This window comes from Salvia miltiorrhiza, unplaced genomic scaffold (genome assembly GCF_028751815.1).
Source record: "Salvia miltiorrhiza cultivar Shanhuang (shh) unplaced genomic scaffold, IMPLAD_Smil_shh original_scaffold_190, whole genome shotgun sequence".
Classification (NCBI taxonomy): domain Eukaryota; kingdom Viridiplantae; phylum Streptophyta; class Magnoliopsida; order Lamiales; family Lamiaceae; genus Salvia; species Salvia miltiorrhiza.
This window is the reverse complement of record NW_026651498.1, coordinates 366,185-392,356: the sequence shown is the minus strand read 5'-3', so window position 1 is coordinate 392,356 and position 26,172 is coordinate 366,185. Positions and strand designations below refer to the sequence as shown.

At 35.4% G+C, this 26,172-nt stretch overlaps 3 protein-coding genes across 3 annotated transcripts; all 3 read right to left on the bottom strand.

Moving 5' to 3' along the window:
* Positions 1–491: 491 nt before the first annotated feature.
* On the bottom strand, positions 492–2,464 carry LOC131003329 (uncharacterized). The gene is made up of 2 exons (XM_057929851.1): positions 2,148–2,464; positions 492–1,276 (listed from the first exon to the last, which is right to left on the bottom strand). Exon 2 carries the CDS (start codon positions 1,263–1,265, stop codon positions 624–626), a length of 642 nt encoding a protein of 213 aa, XP_057785834.1. The 5' UTR covers positions 1,266–1,276; positions 2,148–2,464; the 3' UTR covers positions 492–623.
* Positions 2,465–7,199: 4,735 nt separating this feature from the next.
* On the bottom strand, positions 7,200–9,052 carry LOC131003328 (uncharacterized). Its single transcript, XM_057929850.1, has 4 exons — positions 8,902–9,052; positions 8,519–8,821; positions 8,343–8,450; positions 7,200–7,773 (listed from the first exon to the last, which is right to left on the bottom strand). Exons 2-4 carry the CDS (start codon positions 8,600–8,602, stop codon positions 7,333–7,335), a joined length of 633 nt encoding a protein of 210 aa, XP_057785833.1. The 5' UTR covers positions 8,603–8,821; positions 8,902–9,052; the 3' UTR covers positions 7,200–7,332.
* An 8,767-nt stretch (positions 9,053–17,819) lies between these two features.
* Positions 17,820–18,641, bottom strand: LOC131003327 (protein P21-like). The gene has a single exon (XM_057929849.1). The coding sequence runs from the start codon at positions 18,605–18,607 to the stop codon at positions 17,939–17,941; it is 669 nt and encodes a 222-aa protein (XP_057785832.1). The 5' UTR covers positions 18,608–18,641; the 3' UTR covers positions 17,820–17,938.
* Between the last annotated feature and the right edge of the window lie 7,531 nt (positions 18,642–26,172).

The following is a 26,172-nucleotide window of genomic DNA, read 5'->3' as shown; positions in this document are numbered from 1 at the left end:
TTTGGAGAATGGTGTGTGTGGTGGCTCTATCAGCTAAGCATATATCACAATGATCCATGTGAATTTCTGAGAAATTTTTCGAGAAAAACAAAAGTAGATTACTAAATAATCAATTGAAAAATAAACCATTGTTCCAAGCAAAAACTAGACAAATCAAAGTTTGGTAAAATAGATAAACTTCATAACATGGAGAAAATAAATGAATAAACTATGCTAAATCCACTTTATTGTCTTCTAGCACACCACCTCCAATCATGCCATCAATGTTTCCATTTGGGTCAGCAAAGAAATCCGAGACATCTAAGTGAGTTGTATCAATTGTGCCATCAAAGTCAAGAACATTGGTCTCGTTCTTTACATTTTCCTTAATTGACTTTTGATAAAGATCAACAAGGTGTTTCCCCGTACGACAAGTACGTGATCAATGCCCCGTCATGCCACATTTATGACATGTATCTTAATTCCCATTTGGATGAGTTGTGGTCTTTGGATGGTTTGTGCCTTTTGTTGCTAGATGTTGCATGGTCTACATTACCACATCCATATCCACGTCCACGACCATGTCCACGACCACGACCACGGTCACGTCCACGACCACGACCAAAGCCACGCCCACGTCCACGTTAGTTCCCACGACCACGGTCATACTCTTGTTTGATCGTTGCATTAGCTTCAGGTAATGCAGTGGAACCTGTGGGTTTTAACTCGTGGTTTTTTATTAGCAACTCATTATTTTGTTCGGCAACTAATAAGCAAGATATAAGGCCAGAGTACTTTTTGAAACCCCGCTCTCTATATTGTTGTTGTAAGAGCACATTTGAAGCATGAAAAGTTGAGAATGTTTTCTCAAGCATATCTTCATCGGTGATTGTTTCACCACATAGTTTCAATTTAGAAGTAATTCGAAACAATTCCGAATTATAAGCACTCACACTTTTGAAATCTTGCATTCTTAAATGCATCCACTCAAAACGAGCCTTAGGAAGAACAACAGTCCTTTGATGATCAAACCGTTCTTTGAGGTTTTTCCACCATTCACATGGGTTTTTGATGGTAAGATATTCAACTTTCAAATCATCATGAAGATGATGACGAAGGAAAATGAGTGCCTTAGCGCGATCCTGCTGGGATGCGTCATTTCCTTCTTTTATTGTCTCTTCTAGAGATCTTGCAACCAAATGAACCTCGGCATCAAGAATCCATGGCATGTAATTCTTGCCAGATATGTCAAGTGCAACAAACTCAAGTTTGGTGATATTTGACATTTTGTGCAACACTACACAAAGAAAAATCAAGGTCAATTAATTCATAAGGGTATGTTTTTCCTTTAGGAATAAACATATATTACCCACTATATAGTTGCTCTTCAAGAGAATGAGATATTCTTCAAGAATATTAGTTGTGCTACTTCGAGAGCATCGATATTAATTAAATAGATAAAACAATTTAATAATAAAATACAAACTAATAATGGATACTAAAATAAAGCTTAAAAAATGAAATTTCAATATTTTTAATATTCTTCCGGAGTACTATTTTATCTCATGTGTTCATCGGCAACACATTATATTTAAAATGAATAGATATCGTTGTGTTTCATCAAAAATTTCAACGATTTGTTTTTAATAATCTTCCAGATTATTAAAAATTGCATATTTTTGTTTCTTCGGGAAACAATAAAACATATTAATTGCATAATAATGAAAAATATAATAAGCAATTGAGTAACTCATGTAAAAACAGTTTAAGAATAGACTAAGATTAATGTGAAAACTAAGAATTAAGCAATGTATCATATTGAGATTATTAACGTGAGAACAGGTTAATCAAATTTAAGAAATTGAGAGATCCAACTTTTATGATATTAATAAACCAAGATTTAATCAGAATCTTTTGCTAGATCAAACTATTCACCATACATTCATACAAAACAAAATTCGCATTGAAACACTCAATCTGACAAAGTTAATATGAAATCAAAGTTCCAAATAAAAATACAAATTACGCGTCAAATAAAATCATTATCATTTAGATATTGTGGATCATCATTGACGCCTATCAAGAATTGTCATACTAATATTATACAGATCGGAAAAAAAAATCCTATCAATTTCATGTAATTAATAAATTTAAGAATATAGTAGTACCTTGCAGGAAAGACAAGATTCTTTCCTAGGGCAAACAATCAAGAATGAGGGTAGGAACAATCTTGTAGAACAATCACGAACAATCTTGTAGGACAATCACGAACAATCTTGTAGAACAATCGTGCTGATAACGTGTTGAAAGTAGAGAGAAAAGTAGAAGAGAAGAGAATAGCGTAGAGAGCGTAGAGAGAATAAATCTGTTGGAGTCATCTATTGTGAGGACTAAATGCCTCTATTTATAGGAGATACAAAGCTAGGGTTAGGGTTTAGGGTTAGGTCATTAAGTAGGGAAATATATATATTATATTATATATATTTACAACATAGAGTATATTGTCAATAGAGTTTTTTTGTTGGCGGTGCTTTTTTGAGGTATGAGTGCTAAGACGCGATAACTGTTATTTATGGCAGTTTCCTTATTCATACAACGAAATAAGATCAACAAAATATATTGTCATCCTTCGTGTAGATTAAGTTGAGATATGAATTATCATATATGGCATGAAGGATCTACTCAACAAGGGAAGTCTATCTATAAGAAAAATTATTGTACAAATTTCAACTAGAAAATTATCATTCTTGAGCTACAAGAGAGGATCCAGGACTTGAAGACTATATAAGAAAACATATTTTCGTTCAGAAAGGCGGGGAGTTGGTGCTAAATTAAATCAAGCTCGCACAATATAGTATCGGTTGTCTTTTGTTCCTGCTAGGTATCCCCTCAAACGTGCTACCAATGACATCCTTCCTGGCACTAGTTCCTATTTTTCTTCCTAGGGGTAGAGTGTTTTTGAGATAAACACTATTGAGCTTTCATTGTAAAAGATTTATACTCTTGTTTATCTACTAATGGATTGTGGTGAGTGTTAGTACTCATATCCAAGTAACGTGTGGTGTAGGTTAATTTGGAAAGTTTCATAGGTAGAATAAGGTTGTCTTATTGTGTAAGTCATTTTGTAACTTACTCCATATAGTGAAGTGTTACCCCTGGGTGAGGCCCCTAGATGTAGGTGGTTCACCAAACTGGGTTATCAAGTTGATGTATTTTCGTTGCTTTATATTATTTATGTTCATTTGAATGTTCCTGCCCAACAAAGCACTCATTGTGGTGCTCTTCCCTCCACAAGTTCCATGGATTAGCCAATTTTTTAATTGGTATTAGAGCAGGTCACTTAAGCTATCAATGTTAGATCTTGGTGACGTTAATCAGTATTTATTGTTTGTGTGAGATGGATTCGCTACCGCAGATCTTGGTCGCAACTTTAATAACATCCATGACAAAAAATGAGAAGTCGAGATGAATGGGGAAATCTGTGCACGATTTACTTTAGGGGGAGAAGTTGAATTAAGAGGGAGTTTGACGATAAATTCCAGCAATAGAGTTTGTATATATAAATGTCAAAGGGGGAGATTGTTAGAATATATTATCAATTATGTAGAGAAAACCTTTTTGTCCGCGATGCTTTTTGAGGTACGAGTGTTTTCACGAGTGTCAAGACGCGATGGCTATTTATGTTAGTTTCCTTATTCATACATTGAAAGAAGATCAACGAAAAATGCTACCATTCTTCGTGTAGCACTACAAGAATTTGACCGATTACCGACGGAATTTTCCGTCGCTAAAGCCATAAATTCCGTCGGTATAGCCATATACCGACGGATCACCGACGGGCACCGTGTGTCGCCGTGAAAGTGGTCGGTAAAAAATTTACCGATGGAATTTCGCCTCTGTCGCTAAATACCTACGAAAAAGATGACGGACCGTCCGTAGGCGAGCACGCGACGACGTCGGCGTCGTCTAAAATCAGTGACGAAAATGACCGTCGGTATTAGCGACGAAAATAAATTTCGTCGCTAATTTCTTTTTCTTTTACAAAAATATAATATATATATATATATATATATAGTAAAATTTTGAAGTAGCCAAAATGAAGTATAAAACACAATTTATGGCCACACATTGAAAAAACACAAAATTTGGCTATTTTTATTGATTTGGACGTTTTTACCCTTAATGAGGCGGACCAGGTAGGATCAGGCACGCGGGTCGTGTGCCGGGTCGGGTTAGGCACTTATGGCACTATTAGTGCCATAAGTGCCAAGATTTTAGTTTGGTTTTATTTTGGATTTCCGTTGGCACTTATGGCATAGTGCCATAAGTGCCATACGTGCAGCACAAATACAGACACAACAACATCATTTAAACCTTAAATGGAACATCTAAACCCTAAATGGAACATCTAAACCCCAAATGGATAATCTAAACCCTAAATGGAATATCTAAACCCTAGGGGGCAGTGTGCACTTATGGCACTTATGGCACTAATAGTGCCATAAGTGCCATACGTGCAGCACAGATCAGATCAGATCTGTCGATGGCTGAAATCGAAGGAGGCGGAGATCAGATCTGCCGATGGAGGAGGCGACGCAACGATCAGATTAGATCCACCGCCTAGTCTCTTCGTCGGCGCCTGCGAGAGAGAGATAGAGGCGGAGAGGACAATCAGAGAGAGGTTGCAGATACGTCGATCGCGGTGAGATAGAGGAGGAGGAGAGGATAATCGTCTCTCTAATCTCTTCGTCGGCGCCGGCGAGAGCGAGACACAGGCGGAGAGGAAAATCACAGCAAGAGAGCGAGATACAGGCGGAGAGGAGAATTGGCTTCATTCATCATCGTCGCAACTTATGAAACAGGCGGAGAGGAGAATTGGCCGGATGAAAGTTCACGTCGCATGCGAGATAGAAAGAGAGAGAGAGGATGAAAGCTGAATCATGTGTATGTGCTGTTGCATGGGTTAATCCCTAAATCTGGATCCGGGTCAAAGGAAGCTGTTGGATCTGTTGGATTAAAGGGTAGATTAGGTAGATCACATAAAAGATGGCCAAATATTGATATTTCAAATTTTATGGACAAAATTTAAGTTTCAATCACCAATAGGGCCATCCGGTCCTATTGTTTCTATATATATATATATATATATATATATATATATATATATATATATATATATTTATTTATCAATCTAGCTTTATTCCCACAAGTATTTTGGTATTTATAATGTATTTTGAACTTAATTGGATACATTAAGATGAACTTCCCAGTGGGTCACTCATCTTAGTTGTGCTCTAAGTCAAGCCCAGTTAACCTTGAAGTTCCTTTCGAGTGGTCACCAGTACAAAACACGCGTATTATTGATATAACTAGCACCTATTAATTCATTTAAACTCTATATCAATACACAATATCATGTATTCATAACCTTTACATATGTCGAGATGATATCTAAGACTTGTGGCGCCGACGAAAAAATGGCAAATATACGATTGAATTTTAAAAAAAAATTATCGTTAATTAAAAAAAGAAAATATTATTGTTGAAAATAACAATAAATATTAAAATATTCGCAATAATTTAAAAAGAAGAATAAAATAGAATATTAAGTAAAAATAATAAAAAATATTCTTAAAAAAATAAAATAAAAATAACAAAAAAATTAATATTTACCAACGGATTAATTAAAAAAAATAACTTAAAAAAATAAAAAATAAAAAAAACAATATTTAACGACGGATTATTTTTCGTCGCTAATAATTTCGTTACTATTCGGTTGGTAAAATTTAAAAAATAATTAAAAATAAATAAAAAATAATATTTAACGACGAATTATTTTTCGTCTCTATTCGGTCGGTAAAATTAAAAAAAATAAAAAATAAATTAACAATAAAAAAATAATAGTTAACGACGGATTATTTTCCGTCGTTAATAATTCCGTAGGTAAATTTTTAAAAACATCTTCGTCGGAATTCTGCCGTGGTTCCGTCGGTAATCACCAACGGATTATTTTCCGTCGGTGCCGATAAGTTTTTTTGTAGTGTAGATTAGGCTGACATATGAATTATCATACATGATATGAAGATCTATTCAATACGGAGAGTCCATCTAATAGGAAAGTTCTTGTACATCAAGATGGAAATTATCATTCTTGGGCTGCAAGAAAGGATCTAGATATATGGCTTGAAGACTATATAAAGAGTCTCTCTTTCATTCAGAAAGACGGGGGAGTTGGTGCTGAATTGATTTAATCACACAATATAGTGTCGAGTGTCTTTTGTTCCTGCTAGGTATTCTCGAAACATGCTACCAATGACATTATTCTAGTACTAGCTCCTATTATTATTTCTAGTAGTAGAGTGTTTGTGAGTTTTCATTATAAAAGAATTGCATACTTTTGTTTTTTTATTGAGGGTTGGGCGGTGAGTGTTGATACACACGTCTAAATAGTGTTTGGTGCATAAATTGCTAGCATTTCACAATGAATGGAGGTTTGAAAGGCGCCATAGACAGACTAAGACAATTTATTGTGTAAGTGATTTTGTAACTTATCTCCATATAGTGAAGTGTTTTTTATAGACAAAGCCTCCTAGATGTAGGTGATTCATCGAATGGGTTATCAAGTTATTGTGTTCTTTTGTTGCTTTATATTATTTATATTCATATGAATGTTCCTGCTTAGCAAAGCACTTGTTGCGGTACTCTTCTTTGCACAAGTTTCAGGGATTAGTTAATTGTCAAATAAATACTAGATCTTTCATTAGAGATCAATCCTAGTCTCAATGTTAAATGTTTCGCCGGATCACTGATTTCACTACAAAAAATCAGCCGATTAGCGACGGAATTTTCCATCGCTAAAAATGAAAATTCTGTCGCTAATCGTTGCTAACGACAGAATAACGACAGAATTTTTTTGAATCTAGAATCGTGGTCGCTAGCAAAATTAGCGACGAAAATGCATTCTGTCGCTAGTACTAACGACGGAAAATTTTGTCGCTAAAACAGTAGTTGTGGTTTGGATGTTTATTTATAACTACGGATTAGCGACAGAAAATTTCGTCACTAATAGCGACATAATACATTCTGTCGCTAATTTTGTTTGAACATACTATCGCTATTCCGTCGCTGAAAACAACAGATTTTGCAATATTTTTTTTATATTATTTATATAAAAATATTTAACCTATTAACACATTATTAATGCAACTTATTCATCAAAATATAAATAACAAAAAGTCTTATATCACATTAATTCATAGAAATCTAACATAACAAGTTCAATCTCCAACATAACTAAAAGTTAAAATCAAAGTGTTCAAAATAGTTCCAAACCAACATATAAAGATAAAAGGATCAAGAGGAAGATGATGAGCCTCCTCTACCACTATATAGCTTCGATAGAGCTTGCTCAAACGCCTCCTGCTGAGCTCGTAGCTGAGCCTGAATCTGTGCCTGAAACTGTGCCTGCATCTGTGCTTGTGCCTCGTCTCGTGCCCTCAGCTCTGCTCGCATCTTTTCCTCGCTTTGATGACGCTCATGTCTCTCTAACTCTAACAGTTCCTGCACCTCCACCAACTTCTGCTGAGCAGTGGAATCGAGCTGGGAGGTCGCTGCAGAATCAGCACTCGATGAACCACTTATATAGCAATGCGCAAGAGAGCCAGCACCAAACAATCTCTTCTTCTTCGAGGGCTGGATAAGACTTTTGAAGATCTCATTCCTATCCACCTCTGGCACCTCATCTGTGCCGGGAACAGGCTGGCTCAATGTCTCAATACGCTCATTCACCTTCATCTACAATATAATTCAATATTAAACACTCTATTAAACAAGTTAATTAAAACTAGTTATGATTAACAACACAAACATACACATTGTACTCATGGAACAATGTTTAGCAAAAGTTAACAAGTCATTGCCAAATTAGCCATAGTTAAATTACCTAAAGGCTAAAGCTATCTTATCTCCGTGGAACATCAAAGAATCAATATCTCAAAACTGAAAGCAAGCAATGACACTAATATAGCTCAAGTCTACATGCCTCTGCGAGATAAATTAATCCATTTTGCACAAATTAAATCCAACAATAGCCAATAAAATAGAGATAACAAGAGCTCCCTAACTAAACAAATGAAAAAGAAGTAAATCCATAACATCAGAACCTACATAATGTTTTGGGGAGGGCATAGGTTCACAACAAGCAATACTTGGCAAACTATAAGGATAATCAAATTTACTGCCTACATCCATCATCAAGTAAAGATATGTTTCCATTATTCCATATGCTATATTAGCATTTCATTTAAGAAATTTACTGCCTACATGCATTTTGAGTAGTTAAAAGTACTTATAAAAATACTTACTGCAATAGCACGAGACTTCCCATCTGTGTAATCACCAGATTTTGTGACGTGAAACCTTTCGAACACATCGAGCTGGACCTCTTCTACGGTGACTCCTTTCTCTTTTGCCTATGCATTTAGACACATAAAGTTAAAAATATAATTAAGTGAAGTTTATTAAACTAGAAAGTAATTACCATTTCCATGGCATAATCCAAAGCACATCTTGAGCCACCTCTATGCTTTATGATCCCTGTTCCAACTCCATCTGGTTCAGACATCCTATTCCTTCGCGCCTTTTCTGCTTTTTCTTTCACATCATCCCGACCCCAATACTCTTTCCAACTTGACCAATCTCTTCCAGGAATGAATGGAGGTGGATGCTCGTTGTTTCGGCACCTCTTGATCTTATGAATAAGATCTTTATATCTATCTCTTGCCCTCGTGTACCAATGTTTGTACACAACATCTTCACTCAATCCTGTTCAGTAGAAGAATTTCTACAAAAAAATTCATCATTTAAACATCATTAGTTTTCAAACATCATTTAAACATCATTAGTTTCATATTCATTTTTTACCTTAAAGTCTTTGAAATACTCTTTCTTCTGTTCATCCGACACTAATTTCCAACAGAAGCCATGATGATTCATTACTCGCTGGAATGACTCAGTAATCACATGAGAGACATCATGTGAGGGACATAATATCCTACAATTGACATTATGATGGTTAATATGTTGAAATACATGTGAAAATTTAAATACAATAGATAACATACCCCCTAACGATCGTCAGCTCCTTCATCCCAGCCCTAGATAGTGATGCCTCGCTACTTGAGCCAGCCTCTTCTCCACCTAATGATAAATCTCCCACCGATGCGCTAATGCCACCACCCTCTGATGATGATGAATGTAGAGGCTCAGTCCTCCGACTAACTGCAGCTCCACTTCGTCCTCTATTAGCCATCTAAAAGTAAATATAGAAATGCATAAGTAAATACATTGTATAAAAAATTTAATTTGATAAAATTAAACTTATAAAACAAAATTTAAATTGCCACATTCTAATTTAAATGTAAATAATTCTGACCCTAATCAGCATCGTCCTAATCCGAATCACTCGAATTATCATTATCTTCTTGCTCGGACAACTCATCATCTTCAGCTAATTCATCATCATCATCATCATCATCATCATCTTCTTCCTCTTCTATGTCAATCAAAGTACCATCAGGATGGACTAATGTTGTGTCATCATCCATAATTGGATTTGTAATTGAAGGCAACTCATCCTCTTGAAATGGTGGAGGTACTATTAAGCTAGATGATTGATATGAAACTTCCACATTAGATCTAGCTTTAATTTTGCAAACTTCCCACCAGTCATTAGTAGACTGTTTTAAACTCGGATATGGACAATAATACACTTGGATAGCTTGGTGGGCTAAGACAAACGGTTCATACTTGTTGTACCTTCGTGTATGGTTTACAGAAACTGACTTATAGTCAGGATGCACAGATGTCCCCGATCGTAATGGATCAAACCACTCACATTTAAACATTGTTATGGTCTTAATTGGTAGCCCAGGATATTCTAACTCACAAACATCCAATAATCGACCATAAAACAAAATGAAAAACAAAAGAAGATTAGGGTTGTTGCCGCAGAATGAAAAACAAAAGAAGATTAGGGTTGTTGCCGCAGAATGAAAAACAAAAGAAGATTTAATTTTGTAAAGTTTAACGACAGAATTAATTTCCGTACCTAAAATAAGATTATATAAATAAAAAATACTCTTCATTTTTAACGACAGAATATTTCCGTAGTTAAATTTACATTATAAAAATAAATAATATTCATTATTATTAACGACAGAATAATTCCGTAGCTAAATTTAAATTATTTAAATAATTAATAATATTTATTTTTAGTGACGGAATTATTCTGTCGTTAATATATAAATATTTAAATAATTAATTATTCCTTACTTTTAACTACGGAATAATTCCGTAGTAAACTCTTACGACGGTTATTCCGTCGCTAATTCCGTCGTTAAAAAATTTTCGTAGTAAATTCGACGTAAATTCTGTTGTTAATTGGCGAGAATGTGTGTCGTCGCTATTCTGTCGTTAATCCATAGTAATTTTGAGACGGAATCGTTTTCCATCACTAATTCCGTCGCAGTTTGACTGTTTTGTTGTAGTGTTTGTGATGCACCAATTCAAGTGTGTGCTGAGCTGTTGTCGTCTATCTATTTCTCATTTTCATGATCTTATGCCAAAGAATATTATGCTAATATGTCCTCATATTTAAAAACGCATGCGTATTTTTTTTTCTTTTCTTTTGGAGGACATATCTATATCTATATTAATTAGTCTATCTACCACCATCCAAGGGAGTGCATTAAATAAATGGGTTAATTGTATATAAATTATTGAACTTTCAACAAATTCTCATTTTGCATATAAATTTTAAAATTTTTATTAAAATTGCTCAATTATTATTTTATTTTTTTCTCATTTCGCATATTTGACATGCCATAAATATACTCGCTTGACATGAATATGCTTGCCTAGCATAAATATGACTGTGTGAAAAAATAAAACTGACGTTGTAATGTAGAGTTGGATGAAAACGATGTCATTTCAGGCCCAAAGTTTGGAAAAAAAATGGACAAATATGCAAAATAAGAAGAAATTAATAGTTGAGTAATTTTAATAAAGATTTTAAAGTTTATGTGGAAAATGAAAATTTGTTGAAAGTTCAGTAATTTATATGCAATTAACCCTAAATAAATCCGTCAATTTGATAGATTTTTTACTTAGGCTGCGTTTACTTTGATGTATAAATTTATCCATGGAAAAGAATGGATAACACAAATTTATGCATTTAAATGTCCCCTTCATTTTCCAATATTTGACATAAAAGAGATGTTCACCATTTTTCCGTTCTTATTTTCACTTCAAAGATGGATAATATTATCCCTCCATTTTTGGTGTGATAATATTATCCATCCTTGAAATGAAAATAAAGAAGGAAAAATGATGAGCATCTTTTTTGTGTCAAATGTTGAAAAATGAATGAGACATTTAAAGGCATAAATTTATGTTATCCATTATTTTCCATTAATAAATTTATTTATCAAAGTAAACACAGGAGCTTGTGGAATTTGAGTTTTAGTAGTTGGACTTTTACAGTTGAAGAAGCTTGTGGAATTTGAGTTTAAGTGGTTGGATAAATTTTATAATTGATGGAGCTTGTGGAATTTGAGTTCTTGTGGATGGACTATTTATTGCGTCTTTAGAAAAAGTCTTGGTAAATAGTATATAGTTTAGATTTTTATAGAGGAAAACTTTGTCAAGATGTGGAAGTATGCATAGTAGACATTATTTTAATTTGAGATTGTGCGCGTTCGATTGGGTTCAATATTCCGACCTGAAATCTTATCTGAATTTAGTGCACTTAATTTTGTATATACAAATAATCATTTTTATGCATTAACACTATCACTTTTAATCACAAAAATTGTGACTTTTATTTAAGACACTGTTACTTTTATCCAAAGGAACTATCACTTATTTATAAGAGTTGTTCTTTTTACTATTGTTACTTTTAAGCATATTAACTGTCACTTTTTATTTGAAATGAAGGATCACTTTTATTCATAACAATTATCACTTTTATATAATAGGTCATGGATTAGAATTAGGGTCGGGTTCAACCTGTACCTGAGTGTTTGCCTTTTAATTTTAGTTAATTATATTTTGTGTTTCTAACTTTTAACTTTTTCGAAAATAATATTTCTAACTTTCATTTATTACTCTCTCTCCGTTTACAAAAATCATGGTGTAATTTGAGAGTCACAAATTTTAATAAATGGTTGGGAGATATGTATCAAATGGAGAAAAATGACCCATTAAAGTTTATTTGTTAAACAATTGGATTTTTTGTAATTGAGTGTGAATGAGGTTTTAAAATATTAAGTATACAAAAAATACAAACATCACAATTTTTGTGGATGGATGGAGTATTCAAAAACTCGAAACTTAAAGGTTATTTCAAAAAATATCATGATATATAAAATTCGGGAGAATGATGAGTCCTAGGGGTGGGTATTCAGTCCGATTAGGTTCTTTTTTTTATCAAGAAAATTTCATTAGAAAACCATTAGTACTAGAGGTACCTAAAGTTTAATACAGGCAGAGGGAGAGAAATCACTAGAGCACCAAGCAGAGAAGCTCATATTCAAATCTATGATCCTAAAGATTTTATTCCAACTCCACAATTTACCTTTAATCTCCATAATCAAATTTTGCACATCCCATACCTTTCCTTTAAATCCGCTTTCATTCTTTCGCTTCCATAGTAACCAGTTTGTACACATCCATAGCGCCTTAAGTGATGAAGCATGAAATTTCACCCTAAATATAAAACGATAAACGAGACACGGATTTACGTGGTTCGGTCATTAAGACCTACGTCCACGGAGATTGCCCGGTTTTTCCACTATATTTGAGAGAGTTACATTTTACAAGTGATGAATGAATAATGAGATGATAACCCCTGACTCACTACTAAGCCTCTATTTATAAGCATGGAAATAAGCCTTAGGGCCTCAAGCCCATTCACTAAGATAATTGGGCTTAAGCCCCTTTCATACATTGACCTTGGTCTGAGTCGCCTGTGTTGGCTTGACTGCGCCGGAAGCTCTGTTATTTCTTCTATTATCCCAAGTCTTCAATTAAACCTGCGCTGGTTAACTTATAATAATAGTACTAATCATAAGCATAAATAGAAATGTTCTCGTTAAATAGTGCACAACGCCGATATGCATATTTTACTCATCATCAGCTACTCCTCCCCAGTCCGGTTCAACCGGGTTTTCTTCGTGTTCAACTGGTGAAGTGTTGTGTAGAGTCAGCGTTGTGCTTCTCTCCCAAGTAAAGTCCAAATATCTCAGCCCTGCAACCCTATAACTTATCCAAGATTATATATTATAAGTTTGCAAAATAATCAAAGATAAAATATTACACCCCTACAGATTGTTAGCACAAAATTATTTCAACCCTGTCAAATTATTTGGAGCTGAGCATGTATCTGCCTATCTCGGAGAAGTGCATCTCTTTACAAATATTGCTCGAACCATTCCGCCATTTTTTGAAGGAAAAAAGAGGAAGATTGAAGGAGAAATAGTGGAAGATTGAATGAGAAAACTTGTTGTGTGTGTGAATAAAAAAATGAGTGGTATTTATAGATAGGAATTATAAAAAAAGAAAAAAAGGTGAAGAAACGGCTATGAAACCGTTGGGAAAGAAAAAAAAAATCAGCTAAGATAGCCGTTAATTTCAAATTTAAACATTTTTTTTTTGATAGGCGTGTGTGGACACGCGCCTTGAATTACCAAGATCAGGCCTTACCCGATAAATTGGGTCAGCCTCAATTCCACGGAGGCCACAGTGGGGGACACGATCTGTGGGTGACTCGAGTGGCGCCGATCGAGTCACCCACTGTGGGTGCTCTAACCAACGTACCAATTAAATTAAAAAATGATGGATCCATTAATGTTAATTTGTGTAAATATATGTGAATTGGTAGGGTAATATTTAATGGAATTATTTTTATAAAAGAATTAGGAAGATAATTTGAAAACAAACAAAAATGAAAATAAAGAAAAATATTTGAAAGACCGAAAGAGTTTTTTTTTTTTTTTTTTTTGAGGAAGACTGAAAGAGTATTATTTATGGAGTTCAAATTTTTTGTAGGCCACTAACTTAGGACACGTTGCAAAATTAGGCCACATTTTTTCAGACTTGCAAATTTGGGCAATTTAATATTAATTTTGGCAAAAGTGAACCCCATTTGAGCACGATCAGGCTATTTTGCACCTGAGACGCGCATGACTTCACAGCTAGAGCCCAAATGCTGATGTAGATTTTTTTTATTTGTGTCTTTTAATTATGTATTATTTTTATATGCGTATAAATATGTCAAATAAAAAAATAAAATAAAATTCTACATCAGCGTTCAGGCTGCAACTGTGAAGTTACGCACGTCTCACGTGCAAAATAGCCCGATCCGGCCCAAATGTGGCTCATTTACGCCGAAATTAATAATAAATAGCCCAAATTTATAAGCTCAAAAAATGCGACATAATTTTACAAAATGCGCTAACTTAGTGGCCTACAAAAATATTGAACTCGTTATTTATTTGTTACAAGAGGATGAGTACACATTGAGTCTATCACGAGAAAAGTATTGGTCAAGAAACTGTAGTCTTATGGGAGTAGTTTGTCAAGATGCAAATTAAATGTTTGTTTTGACGTCGGGTCAATTTTAGTTTTATGCATTGTTTTCTAACTGTCATGTGGAATTTTCGTCGCCGAGAATAAATAAAAGGACGTAATTACAAAGTTTAATAACTCAACTATTTAGTTGTTGTTTTTTTGGACCAGGACGTGACTGTGTGAAAATACCAATAATCTATATCTTGTATATAAAAAGGTGGTTAATTCCCTCCATTTTTCTCTCTCTTCTTATTAAAATTATTGTATGTATTGTAAAAATTAATAATTTACTACTAAATTTATTACACTTGAAAAAAATAAAATTTTCCATTTCTTCATGATTTGAACCCAATAATGATGCATTTATCCACTCAGATGATGCACCCACCGTAAATCTTAATGATCGAAGGGTTGAAAATGATTTTATTTTCTTATTTTATTTAGTATAGTTCTTACTTGAACTTATTCCTATATACTAATATATATATATATATATATATATATATAGGGGGCGGTTATTCAATAAATCACCCTTATTTTAAGAATTACGAACCAGCAAAAATGCATGAATTTTATGTATAACACGCATGAATAAACTGTATAAAGGCATGAATTGCGAAAAATAATTTTTTGCTACCTTTGGGATTCGAACTCAGGACCATGAATTTATCCAGCAAGGTAATGAATCAACCGTAGATCTTGATGATCTAAGGGCTGAAAATGGTTCCTAATTTATATTTTAAGAAGCGTTTTTATTTTAGCCTTCCCCTATATATATATATATATATATATATATATATATATATATATATATATTGAAAAGGGCTACCGTGAAAACACTTCTTAAAATAAAAATAAAAATATTTTTTAATGTACGAATTTTATGTAGAACACGTATGAATTCATCCAACAGGGTTACGAATTGTGAAAAATAAATTTTTGTTACATTTGGGATTCGAACTCAGGATCACAAATTCATTCAACAGGGTTACGAATCAACCGTAGATCTTGATGATCTAAGGGCTGAAAATCGTTTATATTATATATAGGGTTAATTGCCTTTAAATTCTTAAACTATAGTTATTTTCCGTTTTTCCCCCAATTTTTGAACTTCCTATTAAAATCCACCAACTATCGATTTTGCCCAATTTTCCCATGACGGCACTTTCCGGCCAAATCCGTACACACGTGGAATCGGAATTATCCGACGTGGACACGCCAGTACGTAAAATTAGGGTTTTTGTTGAAACCCTCAATTAGACTCGTTGAAGGCTGAGAAGTGCCGCGGGCCCGCGGCGGTGGCGGTGGCCTTGGCCTTGTGGCCGATGTTGTTCGGCAAAAAGAGAGACGGTGGCGCTAGTGGGTTTTGCTGCTGGGCGTCAAACCATCGGAGGTGTAATGGCACTGCTGTTGTCACAACGATGCGGCGGTGTGTGCGATGTCCTTCCCGACCAGAAATTAAGAAAGAGAGATGAGCCTGAGGATGAAGGCGATGTATGGGCTGCTGCTTCTCAGCCGGTCGATGGAAAAGGAAGGCGGTTGGGTGGCGTCATTGCTGCCGCGGTGGTGAGGTGATCCTCCGACTGTTGTTCAATTGAAATCAAAGCAGTGGAGCCTAGGGTTTTGGGATTTGGCAGATTGAGGATTTTCCCCTTTTGCATTAGAGAGAGTTTGGAGAGGGGGGAAGGGCGGCGATACCGTGTTTACCGCGGGTGTTGTCGCCGGTGAGAAAGAGGTGGCGGCTGTCCGCTGAGTGTGCGTGCGTGCGTGGAAGAAAGAAGACAGATTTAGGGGGGTGCATGCGTGGAATTCGTATAGGGTTATGTGGCATACACTTTTTGCCACATTTTGCCACGTTTTACATCAAATTCGCCACATAGGATAATTCCGATATCGAATTTGGCCGAAATTGTCGTCATGGTAAAATTGGGAAAAATCAATAGTTGGTGGGTTTTAATAGGAAGTTCAAAGATTGGGGGAAAAACGGAAATTGACTATAGTTTAAGAATTTAGAGGCAATTAACCCATATATAAATTATACATTCTATGTAAAGGTTCTCACGTTCTCATGATAAATAGGTTTTTATTTGAACTTCTTCCTATATGTGTGTGTGTGTGTATATATATATATAAAGTGAAATCCCTAAAATCTTTTAGTTGTAGGAAAAAATGTCCATGCAAATAAAAATATGGAAAATGTAGCCTTTTTGGTGTCAAAAGACATAGTTACCCTTACTAATACATTTTGATTTGTTAATTTTTTTTTGAAAAGCACAAAATAGTAAAAACAAAAGTTACATAATTATCTTCTTCCCCAAGTCAACAATTTCGTCTTTGGCTAACCTTTTCAGCGACTTTATTTCAACGTTTTTCGGCGATTTCCGGTGATCTCCCGGTCGTCTTGCTTCTCTTCCTCTCGTTTCCAGTAAGTCACTTTCTCCTAATCTCATATATCTTTAAATTTGTTGAGAGTTTTTGAAAAAATATTAAAATTTTGTTGGGCAAATCTTGATAATAGAAAAATGTGTTAATCCCATTTATAATGATGTTCAAAACCACGAGATTTGTTTGATTTTATCTAATATTACTGAATATTTATATTGTTCTTGGTTCTTGACTTAGGTTTTTCGAACTATGTTCATGGTTACACAGAAAAATGCTTGTTTACATACTAAAATCGATAATTACACACATTATCGACGGTTACACACATTATTCGACCATTACACACAATTTCGGACGATAATGTGTGTAATAGTGCACAATTTGCACTATTACATGTACACATTGTGGATCGATAATGAGTATAATGGTTAATTGTGCACACATTTAAATTCTTGAGGGAGCGAAAATTTTATTAATTAATTTAATACTATTATTCAGTCATTATGTACATGTAGTGATTTATGCATTATTCTTATTTTTATTTCATCCGTTCTATTCCAAATGTCCCACATTTCATAATGGGATGTCTCATTTCTTCTTTGGCATTCTACTCTCTCTCTATACGGAGTATTTAAATCATTTTCATTAACTCACTTTATCTATTTTTTACATATTTTTTAATTTGCGTGCTCAAAAGTAATGAGATATTTATAATGGACGGAAGGAGTATATATGAATTATATATTAGGATGAGTTATAGTATCTTTTGCGAGGTAGGAGGGTGAAGGTAAATAGGAGGCGTAATGTAAAGAAAGTAAGACGAGATCTGATGCTCTGATGGCATGTTTAATTTATTAATTTGTTAATTCCCCGAGGAAACTTATTATGTATGCATGAAGGATGAAGAGAATACTTCATCAAACACGTACGTAGATGATACATAGAATCAGGGGCAGAAGACGACCCTATAGTTGGTCCCGCCCGGGCAAGTGAAAGTGCTAGAAGCATCGTCCTTGGGGTAGCTGTAGGCATCCGGGCACCTCTGCTTGAAGAACCTCGAGAGGTCGGTGGGCCCGCACGGCCCTGTGTTGCAGCAGTACTCGTTCGTCTTGTACACCGTGCATGGGTTGTTGCACCCTCCCTGCGTCCGCAGCTGGCTCGGGCACTGCCCGTTTATATCGGCCGTGCACCGGATGCCGCGGCTGCACCCGCCGGAGTTGGGGCTGAACTCCATGGGCACGTTGAATCCGTCGACCAGGGAGATGTCGAAGAAGTCCAGGTTGTTGAACTGGTTCAGCGCGTACTCTGCTAGCGTGTTGGGCGGCGACCCGTACCCGCTGCACACCAGCTGCCCGTTGCAGTCACCGGTCTGGCACCGCCCTTGACCGCCTCCGTTGAAGGAGCATCCCGTCCTCGGCCATATTCTGGCGCCGGCTGTGCCCGCGGCAATGTTTAAGGTCCAGATTTCGCCGCTGTTGAGCTGGCGGCCGCCACCTGGGGAGGCGGCGGCCCAGACGGTGTAGGGGCAGTTGTTGCGGATGGTGAAGGTGGCGGCATTGGCGAGGGAGGAGGAGAGGACAATGACGAGAAAGATGGAGAAGGAGATGAACTTCATTTTGGTAGGTTTAGGCGGTGGCCTGTATATTTCTTTTTAATTGTGATATATATAGATTGTAGAATGGAGATTTTTCTTTTTCTTTTTGTTTTTTGTTTTTTTTTTCTTTTCGGTGAGGGATTGGCAATTGGATTCGTACTTATATATGACGTTTTGGATTCGGGTCATTCATTGCGTGGATTTTAATTTTTATTTATTTATTTATATAATTTATCAAGACAACATGTATTAAATTTAGTGTTTTATTTTCAATTTATCTTTCATATATATATATATATATATATATATATTTGTTTAATTTTATTAGTTAATAATTTATTATTAGAGTTGATCATAAATCTAAAATTAGGTATATATAATTTATTAAACTTTAATTTTGAAATATAAAGTAAATATAATTCATATATATTTATAATAAATTTTATTTATATAAAATTCAAATAATAAATATAATATTAAAATACAAGGTCAAACAAAAAAATTGTGGGACATACTCCCACTATTTTTTGTATTAAGTGTCATATTTTATTAATTTCCTTTGTTCCCTAATAAGTATTCTATTTTAAATTTGAGAGTATAATTAATTATGACATTCTTCTCATTTTATTTATACTCCCTCCGTCCCACGAATCTTGACACGTTTGGATTTGACGAGAAAATTAAGGAGTTGTAGATTAGTGTTTTAAGTGTGTAGTTAATAAAATATAAAAATGATAAAGTAGGAGAGAAAATGTAATAAAAGTGATAAAGTAGGAGAGAAAGACTAATAAAAGTGATAAAATAGGAGAGAGAATGTAATAATTATTACCCAAAATGGAAACGTGTCAAGATTCGTGTGACGGCCCAAGAAGAAAAACGTGTCAAAATTCATGGCACGAAGGGAGTATTTATTATTTTTTAAAATATAATAATCAGTTGTATATACTTGTTTATCATGATAATTAATAAGATTAAAATATAAATTTTTTATTTTATTGATACGTATAATTTATCGATTTGGAACTATTAATAAAAAGAGTAAACTTTTTAGATAGCTATATTGAGCAATGAAACTTAATATTTGGTCTTCTATCTAAAAAATTCAAATTTTGGTCATTTTTTCATGTTTTAGGACTGTTTTGTCCTTAATTAGGGCGGATCGGGTTCGGATTTACGCGCAGGTTGGGCTTCAAGTTCGGGTTGGGGTGTGCGGGTTATGATGGTATAATTGGTACAAATGAGTAAATTTGTGTCAACTGTGTCATTCATTATGTACACTTGGCACAATTATGCTCATTTATGTCAAATGTGACTGAAGATTGAATGATAGTACAATTGGTACAATTGAGTAAATTCGTATCAATTGTGTCAGTCATTAGGTACTTTTTGGCACAATTATGTCCATTTGTGCCAAGAGAAGGGGGAGAGGGGAGAGAGACAGGTAGGGGTGTAAACATACCAATCCGTTTGCGAACTATTCGGAGCTCGGCTCGAAAAAAGCTCGTTCAAGTTCGTTTAGAGAAGCTCGATAAATAAACAAACCAAACTTGAGCTTAGTAGTATTCGGCTCGTTAGCTCGTGAACATGTTCGTCAAGTGATTCAGCTTGAAAAATATAAATTATTAGCATATACAACTTATATTTATCCACTAAAATTAATAATAATTGTATTAAATTTCAAATTAATTTTATTTGTCATAAGAAAATAATTAATATATTTATTATTTTAAATAAAATAATTTATTTTTAAAATAAAATAATCAATATTTTGAATATAAATATAAATTTAGAAAGTTCGTATAGGCTCGATTAGGCTCGTGAGGCGCTCGCGAGCCTCAAAGTATTCGGTAAGTAAAGTTCGGAATTCGATTCGATACTAAACAAATCAAACTTGAGCACACCACTATTCGGTTCGATTACACCCCTAGAGACAGGGGGAGAATCACGTGTATGGGTTGGATTGGGTAGAGTAGGATCCGCGAGGTCAAAAGTATTTTAGACTGAAATTGTAAAAAATATTCATAATTTATATTTTTTAAATAAATTATCGAAAATTGAGTTTTATTATTCGACTGACTATAAATGAATATTCTGTAATAAAAAATGGAGGAAGTATTGAATTTATCCGGAGGAGGACAAATAATATATTGAATGAGAATTAGGAGCGGACGATATACAAACTCTGATATGGATAAATATGTAGACTTTTTGGCAGCGGACATCCTATGCTACCGACATACAAGAGAATGTCATGAATACTAAGCCTTAGTGTAGTTAATGGTGTTTAGATTTTAAAAGAAAAGTCTTAATATGCGTCAACATGGACCGTTTGATATACTTATCTTTACACTTTTGTTTTAGACCCAAAAATTAAGAAAATTAGGCCTAACTCAAATAGGATACCTCACCAACAAAAACCGAAAATAACTTGTCTTGTGGACTTCCCTACCTAGATGTTTGTGTTCTCCTTCAAAGGAACTTAGCATTTTCTACCTATGGCTTATTTGGACCCCTACCTCGCCTTCAACCCTATCCACCCTTGGGTATGCCTAAGATACGAAGAAATTATCTGTACAGAAACTTGCTTTGCTCTTACCATTTTGGGCGACCTTGGCTTGAGACGGCACTGCTAGGGCGGCAGTCGAGTCTCTACGAGAGTATGATGGACGACCAACAAATGGCGGATGAAGATGAAATCTGCGAGAGAATAGGGTTGATGAAAATAGTTTCTAATTCTAATGAATCATGGTTAACAGTTGTCAGAGAGAACGTGAGAGCGATAAAATATGGAGAGAAAAAATATGGCGCTAAAATTTTCCCATTAAAATTGGTCTTTTATATAACATATAGATATATAGATGATATAAGGTGGATGAGGACCACTATTTTAAGGGAATCATTGATAACTGTCTCTTTCCACTAATTAGTATGCACGCCCGTGCGATGCACGGTGAACATCAAAATTAAACGACATTTTAAATAATCTTAATTATTCATTCACAATCTATTTGTAAATTTTGAAAGTAATAATATTTTCAAATTAATGCATATAAAAATTAACAAACTAACATTAATTATAATCTTCATTGTATTTTTATTTAAACATGTATTAAACATTTTTTTAAGTAAGCATGAATTAAAACATAGTAACGTTAAAATATATATAAAAAAGGGTTAAGGTGCAGATAGGCCCTTCAAGTGAAGGCCCTTAGAGCGTTTCAGTCCCCTTACTAACTGTGTGTGCAAATTGGCCCCCGAACTCAAAAAAACGGTGCAGATCGGCCCCTCTGACTTAACACCGTTATGGGCCGTTAGTCAAGGGGGCGATCTGCACCATTTTTTCGGAGTTCAGGGGCTAATCTGCACCTTTTAACTTTTTAATTAATTCAACTCTCCCGCTCAAAATTTGATCGTCGTTGTCGCTGATTCAAGCTCCGGCGGAGGGCGCCGCCCTTTTCTTTCTCTCTTGGGCGCCGCCGCCTGGCTTTTCTCGATGAGGAGTCGCCTAGCTTTTTTCGATAAGGAGTCGCCTCTTTCTCTCAAATCCGGCAAAATCTGGTGATAAAGGCCGACGATGCCCGTCGCCATCTACACTATCGGCGTGCTGTTGAAGAAGGACGCCTTCAAATCAGAGACCATGGCCAACATGATCTCGATCTCGATTGGGGTCACGATCACCGCCTACGGCGAGGCGAAGTTCGATTCGTTGGGGGTGATTCTGCAATTGGGGGCGATGACGTTCAAGGGAGAATTCGAGTTTCCATTTCGATTATGTGATTTTCGGGAGCAATGACGCCGATTTGGAATTCCCGATTTGGGGCTTGGGAACTTGATTTCGTGATTTTCCTCATCTGACGGCGATTGACGCCGGAAAAGTTGGTCGGAGAAGATGAGATGTGATTTTTTTTAATGAACGGTGTGCAGATTAGCCCCCGAACTCTAAAAAGGGAAAAGGTGCAGATTAGCCTCTGAACTCCAAAAAAACGGTGCAGGTCGCCCCCTCTGACTAACGGCCCATAACGGTGTTAAGTCAGAGGGGGCGATCTGCACCATTTTTTAGAGTTCGGGGGCCAATTTGCACACACAGTTAGTAAGGGGACTGAAACGCTCTAAGGGCCTCCACTTGAGGGGCTTATCTGCACCTTAACCCTATAAAAAATAAGATCTAAAGAAATACATAGAATTATTAATAAACATTATATTACAATAAATATTCATACACAATAGCAATACAATATAGGGTTAATAGCCGAAAAATACACGAACTTTTACGAAATTTGCATATTGCACATGAGCTTCAAAAATAGCCCCAGAATACACCACCTTTTAATTTAGTCGTAAATTGCACACGGTGAAAGTTCCGGCAGCACTTAAGTTTGACCGGCGATGACATGGACAATATTTAACATTACATGGCATTACTCGTGGCTTTTTTAACACGCTGGCAAACCACGTGGGCAAAACGACGTCGTTTTGATATTTTGAAGAATTAAAAAAAAAAATTCCTCACTGCCGCCTCCCTCCTCCTGCTTCTCCGGCGAGGAACGCCTCTCCGACATCAATCGTGATGGGAGCAGCGCTGTTCAACCACTGCCTCCCCCTTTCCACCTCCATCCTTCCAGATCTGGAGCACCCGGCGGAGTCGGAGACGGAGACGGCGGCAGCGGCGGCGGGGGCTGCGGGGGTGAAGCAGCAGGTAAGCGATGGAGGAGACTTCAACGCCGTCCTCACCACCCAGTTCCACCTCCATCCTCCCCCTTTCCACCTCCATCCTTCCAGATCTGGAGCACCCGGCGAGGCGGAGACGGAGACGGCGGCAGCGGCGGCGGGGGCTTCAAAATTGATTTTCAAAATCGAGTTCAAAAATCCATCCTACTTTCCACCTCCATCCTCCCCTTTTCCACCTCCATCCTTCCAGATCTGGAGCACCCGGCGAGGCGGAGACGGAGACGGCGGCAGCGGCGGCCGGGGCTTCAAAATCGATTTTCAAAATCGAGTTCAAAAATCCATCCTACTTTCCACCTCCATCCTTCCAGATCTGGAGCACCCGGCGAGGCGGAGACGGAGACGGCGGCAGCGGCGGCCGGGGCTTCAAAATCGATTTTCAAAATCGAGTTCAAAAATCCATCCTACTTTCCACCTCCATCCTCCCCCTTTCCACCTACTTCAAAATCGATTTTCAAATCGATTTCAACCAGCTTCAAAATCGATTTCCACCACCCAACGCCAGCTTCAAAATCGAGTTCAAAATCAATTTCCACCACCCAACGACATCTTCAAATCGATTTCAAGATCGATTTCCAGATTTGCAGATCCAATTTCAAAATCGAATTCCAAATTTGCAGATTTCCAAATAATTAGGTTTTGGGGGGGGGGGGTGGAGAGGGCGACGCTGATGTTGTGCGGTGGTGCGTCTGGAAAAGGTGGCGGTGGTGCTCGACATCAACGCCGGTGAATGAAGAACGGGGCGGCATCTGCATAGAGAGAGAGAGAGAGCAGAAATGATGTTTTCCTCTTTTTTTTGTTTTTTTGTTTTTTATTTATTTATTTATTTATACTCACTCAAAACGACGTCGTTTTGGATTCCGGTGAGTCCACGTCTGAAAATTCCGGTGCCACGTCAACACCGATCAAGGTGATGGTCAACGCGTGTGCAATTTGCAACAAAATTAAAAGGTGATGTATTCTGTGGCTATTTTTGAAGGTCATGTGCAATTTGCAAATTCCGTGATAGTTCGTGTATTTTTCGGCTATTAACCCTACAATATATTGTCCCTAATAAAACATATTTTTCAACTGAAATAGTAGAAGCCCACTAAAACTAATTCATTTTTCTTTTTGTGTTTTCTCGACCCATTATTAAGGCGGAGATGACGATCATAGTGTAACTGTGTGCTAGAATTGAAAATATGCTCCTTCCATCAATCACCGATCCCTCAAAATTATCTATGTCATCTAGCTTGGAATTATCCATTTCAAGTCTATCAGAAATTGAGGAAGGTATAGTCATTGGATGTGAACATAAAATTGAACTGTTCTCCATAGAACTTAGAGAAAATAAGCATCCTAACTATGAGGTATTAACTTACATGCCTAAGACGAAGAGACACACCAGTTAAATCTTTCACCAACCATTCCCAAAACTATTAGTAGATTGTTTTATATATTTTTATGAAGGTGCATATAATTTATTTTTACTATTGAATTTTTTAAATATTGACCCATAGAGTAAAATGACTATTTATTTAGTTCATTCCATATTTTAGTGGAACAAGGCGTCATTCATCCATACATGCTCAGCTCTACATATTTGGGGCTGCACATTCTCTTAAATGTATACATAGTTATTCAAGTTTTTCTATTATTATTTAAATTAATGAATTATTAGTATTAATTTCCATCTGACAACCCCTCTCAAATTTCTACACAGCTACTATTAAGCTTCAACAAGTTAATGGAGAAGACTTGTGTGTATTGACGACTTTAATAATTAAGAATATTAATTTTTTTTTTCTTTTTGATCGGGCAAAGTCATGTTAGATGTTAGTAATATATTAACTTATTTCTAACTTAAATATACTCAAGTTATGTCCAGATCATTAAAAAATGTGTTTAATTAAAGTAACTATTTACAATATAACGAATATAATAAAAAAATGTAGTATGTAAAATTTAAATATAAATATAAACGTTTTTTAATGTACGAATTTTATCCAACAGGGTTACGAATTCATCCAACATGGTTACGAATTGTGAAAAATAAATTTTTGCTACTTTTGAGATTTGAACCCAGGACCATGAATTCATCCAACAAGGTCACGAATCAACCGTAGATCTTAATGATCTAAGGGCTGAAAATTGTTTATATTTTATATTTTAAGAAGTGCTTTTATTTTAGCCCTCCCCTATATATATATATATATATATATATATATATGCTGAAATAATATTATTTTTAAATGAGAATTGATATAGTTACAATTTAACTATCTATTGACAATCATTTTTTTTTTTGGCACAATTTAGTTATTTAGGAGCTTATTTTGTGAAACACTATAAAAAATTATAAACTATTTTAAGAATCTTATAAACTATTCTAAAAAACTTATAAATCACCAAAAACAGTTGCATGATTACAATTTAGTTATTAAACAGCTTATTTTGTGAAACACTTTACAAAAAAATTATAAACCATTTTAAGAATCTTATCAACTATTCTAAAAAACTTAAAAATTTAGTCAAACACACCTTAAATTTATGAGAAATCTTTAGCATGATAAAGCAAATGTTGTTCGCGACTTCTTATGCGTTCCTAATTTTCTTTTGCCACAAGTTTTGTACTTGAGGATATTCATATCTTGTATAAATACGAACTAACATGGTCCCAATTTCAATTCTCATATCCCCTAACTTAAAAAAATTAAAAATAATCATGCAACTGTTTTTGGTCATCCAACAGTCGAAGTGCCAAATTTTCTACCCATCATGGTCTAGACCATTTATCTATAACAGTAGAAAATTCATACTGATTGAACGAAAAGACTATATAAGAGGGGTTTTTTCTTCCACTGAAAACAGCAAATCAG